The 9,205-nt window shown below is 40.9% G+C and overlaps 1 protein-coding gene across 1 annotated transcript; it reads left to right on the top strand.

Annotated features, from left to right (window-relative positions):
- Window positions 1–6,916: 6,916 nt before the first annotated feature.
- LOC114695980 (olfactory receptor 11H6-like) lies at window positions 6,917–7,855 on the top strand. Its single transcript, XM_028873496.1, has one exon. It carries the CDS (start codon window positions 6,917–6,919, stop codon window positions 7,853–7,855), a length of 939 nt encoding a protein of 312 aa, XP_028729329.1.
- Window positions 7,856–9,205: the final 1,350 nt, after the last annotated feature.

The following is a 9,205-nucleotide window of genomic DNA, read 5'->3' as shown; positions in this document are numbered from 1 at the left end:
GTCCGTATGACACATAGGTCAATTCTGAACACAGACTTTTGGATTCATGTAATAAATTTAAAAATAATTAAATGAAGCAGACTTTCCCTTGAACAGAAAATGTGGTTCAGAAGTTCAGATGAAAGAATCCTTGCTCCAATATAAGAATAAGTGTATCAGATATATGAAACAAATTTGTCAAAAGAATGGGTCCCTGTGGTAGTGTCCACTCCCCTAAGACAATTTCAACAAAGAGAACCCTTTATTAAGTAAATTGGCTTTGGTCCAACAATAGCCTCACCAGGGACAAGCAAATAACCCAAGTTTTCATTATTACCTTTGCTAGCAGAAATGAGAGAACATATTCTCCAACTAGAAATAAAAAACTCAAATGCCTTCCAAATGTAAACCCAAGGGACAGAGCTCTGAGAACAGAGGGGATTAAGAGGAGAGGCCTGCTCATCTGAAGACATGGTCCTTATTCTCAGTCAGTGCCTGAGCCCATGGCCTCAACAAAGAACAGATATCCCTACTCCGTAAATGAACGTGGAAAATCCATATTACAATTGCAACATGGAAATGTGAGTTTACGAAAGAACCTTTCTACCCGACAGTTATGGCTTTAAAATGGACCGTTACTCACAGGTTGCATCAACTAAAAATGCAAAAGAGCACATTGAAACTGGTTATATCTCTGTCACTCAATCTTCTCTGTTATTACGGCTTTGTGATCTTTCTTCTAACCTTTACCATTCTCCTCCAAATTCGACTTACTGATGTAAACTTACTAATGCATTTACGTTTTTGTTTCTCTTAGGAAAGAAACCTAGAATGAGGGCACAATGCCTGTTTGCAGGGAGGTTACACATCACTCCCTATAGCATTACAGTGACTTATTCAGAAACCAATGGGCATCACACCCTGAAGTGTTACAATGACGTATTGAAACTTGACTTCTAATCTTTGTGTTTATGAAATGATATTGGTCACTCAAAAGTCAAATAAAGCCTTTAGGATGCTCCGCTGGCACCCTTCTACCTCAACCTTTATCACCTTGAAATCTAAGCAGCAAATGAAGGGGTGATAGTATCCCCCATGGTAAGTCAAACCTGACTCAAGGAAGGTCTTCCTCGCAGTTTTCCACATTCTAGAAACAGCAAAGATCACAAAATGTACTTGGAAAAGGTAAGTTCTTTCAAAATCATGGTTGTATAATGAGTTTTTTCAGATTATAAAAAAAATACACTTAATAACAAACAATATTTAGTAATATATTCATTAAAATGTTCTGAGGCATAGACATGTAGAAAGAAAAAAGTAATCTGTCATCTCAACAGTAATACTCACTGCTATTAATTTTCAGTTTTGTTTCTTTCTGTATTTCTTTTTTCCCAGTTTTGGTTTTTTGAGACAGGATTTCTCTGTGTAAACAGTCCTGGCTGTCCTGGAACTCACTCAGTAGACCAGGCTAGCCTCAAATTCACAGAGATCCACCTGCCTTTGCCTCTTAAGTGCTGGAATTAAAGGCGTGTGCTACCACCGAACCGCTTCTTTCCATATTTCTATAACTTGGTATCATTTACTTTTTCTACAAAAAAAATGTATTTAAAAAAAACTAAATAAACTCTTAACAGGTGAAGAACTCTGTTAAATACGAAGAACTACATAAACCTTTGCCACACAAAGAACCACCATTTTCTGCTTGTTGATTGCTTTAACTCGGATTCTGCATGTTAACAGGGCTGCCCGGGAGTTCTGACAGACTTTAAAAGTGAGTTTATTTATTATTTCTCCCTCTCTGATTTTATTCAATGTTTCTGATTTTTTTTAATCTCTGGTTGTTCTAAACTGTCTGGCAGAAAGCTTTTTTTACAAGTTGACATTCCCTTCCAACAGTTTTGCTGAATATCATTTCATTGTATGTTGAACAGCACCAGATTCCTGTTTTCCTGGTTATTCATCTTTTCTAATTTAAAAATGAGATAAAATTATATTTTCGTATTTAAATTAATAAGCTTCATATATAAATTAGATTACTGATATAGTACCCACACTATTCAGTGAAATTTCATTTATTAAAGTGTCCCTTGATTTTATTTAAAATGAATAGTATTTCTGATTTTAAATATATTTTACCATGCAGGTATATAAATATATGTTATAAAATGTTCATTGTATTGATAAGATTACCAGAATATAGTATGCTCTCTGAAAACTTAGCTGAAGTTTGAAATGATCTAGGCCAATAAACAACTACAGAGCAACGAAATGTAAGACAGGGCCAAAGATGGCCATGATTAGAACAGAGACAAAGGGTGGTCCCACTCCAAAGGAGGACAAAGTGAGAGAGTAGAAAGAAAACTGATGTGTGAGTCTGTAACTCTGACACTCAGGAGGAAGCAGAGGCAAGTTCAAGGCCAGCCTGCTCTACACATCAGAGGTATTCTATAGTGTATATGTACCAAATTCTCATCATCCATTTTTATTGGATGAAGGACGCTTAGGATGTTTCAATTTCCTAGCTTTTATGAACAGAGCAGCAATGAACATGGCTAAGCAAGTATCTGTAGAGTGGGATGTCAAGTCCTTTGGGCATTTGCCAAGGAGTGACGTAGTATGGCAGATTTAACTTTAGCTGAGAATCCTCCACACTGATTTACACAGTAGCTACACCATTGTGCAATTCCGTGAACAGTGACTGAGGAGGGTTCCCTTTCACCTATATTCCCTCCAACAGGTGCTGCAGGTCATTTTGTTGATCTTTGGCATCCTGATGGGGTAAGATGAAATCTACAAGTTGTTGTGATTTGCATTGTTTCTCTAATTGCTAGGGACGATGTGCATTTTTAAAAAATATTTCTTAACCATTTTGTTTTATTCTTTTGCAAACTCCAGAGTCAGGTCCCAAGCCCATTTTTCTAAGAAGTCATTTGCTATTTTTATTATTTACCTTTTGAGTTATTTATATATTCTAGATATTAAATCTCTGCCAGGAGAATAGCTAACAAAAATTCTCTTCCATTCTCTGGGCTTCCCATTTTCCTGGTAGACTGCTTCCTTCACTTTTCAGTGTTGAGGTCTCACTTGTCAATTGTTGGCCTAAATTCTTGGGCAAATGGAGTCCTATTCAGGAAGCTTTTCCTGCACAAACGTCATATTTTCTCCTTGCAGTTTCAGTGTTTCAGGTTTAGGATTTAGGTCTTTGATCCATTGGAGTTGTTTGTGTGCAAGGTGGTGGATACTGGTCTAATTTCGTTTTCTATATGTGGGCACCCACTTTTCCAAGAATCATCTGTTGAAGATAATTTATCTTATCCAGACTATGATCTTTGTCAAATGGCTGAAGTTGGGTGCACTCATGTTTGGATCTTGGGTTTTGTTCCATTGGTCTGCCTTGTTTTTGTGCCAGTGCCATATTGTGTATTTCTATAGCTCTGCTGTTTATCTTAGGATCTGAAACGGTAATCCCTGCAGCTTTGTTCTCTTTCATCAGGATTGTCTTGGCTTTCTGGGGTCTTTTGTGGTTCCATAAGAATTTTAGGATAGGTTGTTTTGTTGTTGTTCCATTTATATGAAGAATAAGATGAGTATTTTGATTGTGATTGCATTGAATCTGTAAATATCTTTTTAGAAAAGTGGCAATTTTCACAATATTACTTCTGCTCATCTGTGAGCATAGGATAGTTTTCCATTTTCCAGTTTCTATCTTTTTCCTCAGGGGTTTAATGTTTTCACTGGAGAGGTCCTTCACTTCCTTGATATTTTATTTTCCTTGAGGCTACCATGAATGAGTGTCCATTCGTGATCTCCATATCTATGTATTCGTTGGCAGTGTATAGAAAAGATTTTGATTTGTTCAAGTTGATTCTGTATCCTGCCACATTGCTGAATTTGATTATCATTTCTAGAAGTTTTCTGATAGAAATATATAGTATCTTGTCATTAGCAACTCACTTCCCATTCCTCACAGGTCTATCCCCCACCCTTGTGACCTCCCCCCACAAAAAAAGAAAAAAAAATAAAAATAAAAGTCCAATTGGTGTTGCCCATATATTCACTGGAACATGATCAAACTCCCAGTGGCCAGTCCTTTAAAGAAAACTGAGTCCCTCCTCACATGCACCTCAGTGAGAAGCCATCAGTTGTAGAGAGCTACACTCTCCTTTTCACAGTTTTTAAGAGTCCTCTTCGATGTTTTTCTGTCTAGGCTGTTCCTTGCGAGGGAGGGAGGGCAGGCAGTAGGGATAAGAATTGTCACAGAAGCTTTCTATGTCCCTCTTTCTCAACTGTGAGCCTGAAGTCATCAATACCATGGCAAAAGTAGCTCTTGTATAATATTAGATGGACCAGCCTTAATATTATACATCCCAAGGGCTCAGGAGAGAGAACTACTAACGGCAAGGACTATTTTCAAGAAATAGAATCTCAGCACACCGAGCTCTTAGTCCAGTCATTTATTCTTCCAAATCTTCTCCATCCTTCCCAAGCCCTGGGAGTCCCGGCATACATACACTTACAAGCAGTAATCCTTGGCAGTGCAAAGCCAGACTTCCAGGGTCAAACAGAGGGGTGATAAGAATCACATAGAGAAGCAATAACCATTAATTATTATTTGCAACCCCACAGGGAAGTGACCAATGGGGAAATGAATTAACTAAAGGCTAAATTCAGGTAATATCTAAGAAGAGGGATCTTATGTGTTCAACTGTAATCTTAAACGTGATTGGTACAAAATGTTAAGAATCTATAAGTCAATGAGATAAAATAAAACTGTCTCCTTTTTTCCTGTGGCTCCTATCTGTCCAAGCTATCTGCCATTTTTCTGCAGGGTGGGGGTAAGTAGGTGTGCTCGGTCGCTAGGCAACCTGTGTACTGCTAGATTCCTTTGGTGATAGTTAGAGGGAGATCTGGAACTAGAGGTAAGATTTGAGAAAGGAGAGAGTTAAGCTTACTTGGCACATCCACCAGGCTTTCTCAAACAGGTAGTCTGGACACTTAAATCTGTTCTTAGAGAGTACAGAGGTATCTCTGACAAGGTACTTTTCCTCTGTCTGGGGATGGAACTGGTCCGCTACTGCCAATGACGCTAATTACAGGGAGGCTTGAACTGGGGTTCTGGCTGAACATAGCTGTCAGCGCACAAGGTTATCTAAATATTCCTTTAGTAGAGGGGAAATGGTGCCCAATAAATGAAGGAAAAGCTACAATAGTACACAAGAAACTCATAGCAGGAAACAGCTGATAATCAAAACCCAAATATCACCAAGGCTCCTTGAGCCTCAAGCTTGACCTCTGGAAGGCCCTTGGTTTCTTCCAGGTATTAACTTTGTCATAAGCAGCTGAAATCCTACTTTGTGTATTTTTGCAGCTTGCAGCAAGTAGCTTCCTTGCCCTTTACAGTCAACAGAAAAATGGATCATAGATATACATATGGTTTCTGGCAAAAGCATGAACCACAAACATCCACTTAGCCTCTGGTGTGAGCACGCGCCACACAGACCTCAGCATGGTCTCTGGTGGCAGTGCAGACCACAGACATCAACACAGCCTTTGCCACTGCACAGGTCGCAGACACCATCATAGCCCTCGGTGGCAGCACAGGCCAAGAACATCAACATGGCTTCAGGCTGCAGCACAGACCACAGAAATTCAAATGGCCTTCAGTGGTAACACAGGCCATGGACATCAACACAACTCCTGGCTGCTGTAGGACCATCCTGCAGCATCCTACAGACACCCACATCACGGACATCCACATGAACCTGGGGCTTCAGTACAGCCTGGGCAGCAGACCACGGATACCAAAGTGGCCTCCAGGAGCAGCACAGACCATAGAGTTCTTTCAAGGAGGTCCAATCCAGAAAATGAACCATTTTTCATCTTGGATATCATGTTGTTGCTCAGAACCAGGGCAATCAGGTTGGACGTGTCATAGAAGGGTCTGTGGTTTGGCAGATTTGTAGGGAGAGTCCAGCAAATGCTGATAAGTGTGGCTAGACTAAGCCAGGACACTGAATATGGGACCTGGGATAGACATGGCATTTTGGAGAAAGGGTGTGGATAGGCAGATCAGGAAGACTCACTAGGCTATCCCGAGGAGGAGGGGGGAGGGGAAGGAGGAGTTGGGAGATCTGAATGGGTGGAGAGGTTGGATGCATTGCAGAAGGGACCTGTTTGTGGTGGCAGGTAGGGTGGCTCCTGGTTGAAACCAAGAAGATGGCTGATGCATAGAAGGAGTTGGTCAGACTGGACCTGGGTAGTTATGTGGGACCTGGGCTTTATCTGGTAGGTCTGGAAGAAGGTATTTGATGGAAAGGTCATGGAGAATCACTGGGCTAGAGCCTAGACAAGGAGGTGGCATATGGAATCTTAAACCTCATTTTCTCTCCTTGGTATTGTTTAAATTATATTAGCTGGGCAGTGGTGGCGTAAGTCTTCAATCCCAGCACTCAGGAGTCAGAGGCAGGTAGATCTCTGTGAGTTCAAGGTCAACCTGGTCTTCAGAGTGAGATCCAAGACAGCATGGGCTACATGGTGAGACCTTGTCTCAGAAAACCAAATATATTCTCATCTTTATAGGTGAATTAAGAGAGATGTTGAGATATCAGTTTAACTTGTGCCAGAAATTTTTCTGAGTTGTTGAAACCAGTGTTCTCCAAGATTAACTATACACTAAGGAATGAAAGAAGAAATATGTTTCAAAAAGGTTTCACGAGATTATTGATATATACTATTTTGACTGACCAGTGGTTTATAATTATGAATATAAATATATAGATTATCTCAACAACAATGTTATTGGGGTGTTCAATTAAACAACAAATAGAAAACACTGTTTTGGATGCCCTGACCCATAGCTGGAATGTGTATGTACTCTCTTGAAGAGGAGTCAGGAAACATAACTTCTTAATCTGTAATCTTCACAGACTAGAAGACAATGACCTCAGACAGAAATACTTCCCACACTGTGAGTCACTTCATCCTCTTAGGCTTCTCTTGCCGCAGAGAAATACAGATCTTCCTTTTCTCCATATTCTTTATGGTTTACGTTTTCACTTTGCTCGGAAATATGGCGATTGTATATGCAGTGCACTGGGATCAGCGGCTCCATACTCCCATGTACATTCTGCTGGCCAACTTCGCCTTCCTAGAGATATGCTACGTCAACTCTGATGTGCCAAACATGCTGGTCAACTTACTCTCCACAACCAAAACCATCTCCTTCACTCGATGCTTACTCCAGTTGTACTTCTTCTTCTCCCTGGGGACAACTGAATGTTTATTTCTCTCTATCATGGCCTATGACAGGTTCCTGGCAATCTGCCGCCCACTGCACTACCCCACTGTCATGACCACGAGGTTCTGTGGCAACCTGATCATATTTTGCTGGGTCTATGGCTTCCTCTGGTTTCTTATCCCAGTGATGCTCATCACTCAACTGCCATTTTGTGGCCCAAATGTGATTGATGACTTTCTTTGTGACCTCAGTCCTTTGTTGGATCTAGCTTCAGCCTGTGTCCCAATCCCAGGCACTGTTCTCATCTGCGGCACTATGAGCTCCCTCCTCATCTTTGCTACATTTTTTTACATTATTGGTTCATATACCTTAGTGCTGAGGGCTGTGATACGGATGCCCTCGGCTGCGGGCTCAAAGAAGGCTTTCTCCACCTGTTCATCACACCTGGCTGTTGTAGCTCTATTTTATGGCTCAGTCATGATAACATATGTAAGTCCGGGATCAGGACAAGCAAAGGGCATGCAAAAGTTCACAACTTTGTTCTATTCAGTTTTGACTCCCTTCTTCAACCCCATGATCTACAGCCTCCGAAATAAAGAAATGAAAGAAGCCTTGAAAAAAGTTATAGGAGGCTCCTAGGAGGTCTTTGATATTATTGAGTTATTTTAAATGAGTGTAGAGTCCCAAACATGTTCAACATGTGGCCACAGGTTTTGTGAATTGCAGAACAACAATGACCATGCTCCAACATATTTGTACATCACAATCTTATATGGAAATGTCAGAATCTTGAAGCCACTGGTCAGTAATGAGCTGAGAAACTTTCAGGTAGATGTTAACTTTTCAAAGAGAGGCACTTCAAAATTATAAGTGCCATATCATCAGCGTAGTCTTCCCCCAGCAGAATTCATTGTATCTTCTATAGCATGTTGCTTGTAACATGTCTTTCTTTATTCTTTGTGTTATACAATAGAAAATTATGAAAAAAAATGACATCATGAAATTTACTGGCTAATAGATGGAACTAGAAAAGATCATCCTAAGTGAAGTAGCCCAGACCCAGAAAAACAAACATGATATGTACATACTTACAAGTGGTTATTAGCCATAAAGTAAAGGATAACCATGCTATAAATTACAGACGCAGAGAAGGGATGGAGGAAGAGAGTTGGGGAGAGACAGCTGAAATTTAGGGGTACTTGGGGGACAGTATGGGAATCGATAGCAGTGGAAATTTCCTGGAATCTAATCAGGGTGACCAGCCTTAGTGAGGACTCCTAGTAATGGAGGATATGGAGTCTGAACTGGCCATCTTTTGTGGTCAGGCAAGGCTTTAAATTGTCAGACTGGGTTGCATTTGGTTGAGTTGTTGGCTGAGGGTGTCCTGTAGAGATCCCTTCACAACCCAGGCTGATACTAGGACAGAGGGTCACTCTCTGAAAACTGACAGCAGGACCTTGTGCTGACACCAAGGACCATGATGGTATCCATGGTCATGTTGCAGCAGAAGGTCATTTTGATGTCCATGATCTGTACCGCCACTGGAGACCATGCTAAGGTCCATGGCTCATGCCAATGCCAGAGGCCATGTGTATGTCTATGATCCATGCTGTTGCCAGAAAGAAACCATGTGGAAGTCCATGATCCACGTTCCCACTATTAAAGAGTAAGGAAGACTCCTTTGCAGAGATATCAATGACTGCAGACTCACAGTTGAGAAAGAGTCATAGAAGGCTTCTGTGACAACCCTTACCCCCACCATACCAAACCACACCTCTCAAAAAAGTAACAGGCTACAGAGGAAGCCATCAAAGAGAACTCTTAAAATATGTGATAAGGATGCTGAGGTGTAGCTCTCCAAAACTGATAGATTCTGGCAAGCAGTCTGGTTGGGGAAGGAACTCAGTTTCTTTAAGGGGGTGGCCACAGGGAGTTTGACCACGCTCCAGTGAGTATATGGGCAACACAAATTGAACTTGCATTTTGTGG

The sequence above is a fragment of the Peromyscus leucopus genome, chromosome 9 (assembly GCF_004664715.2).
Source record: "Peromyscus leucopus breed LL Stock chromosome 9, UCI_PerLeu_2.1, whole genome shotgun sequence".
Classification (NCBI taxonomy): Eukaryota; Metazoa; Chordata; class Mammalia; order Rodentia; family Cricetidae; genus Peromyscus; species Peromyscus leucopus.
This window is presented reverse-complemented; position numbering and strand designations above follow the sequence as displayed.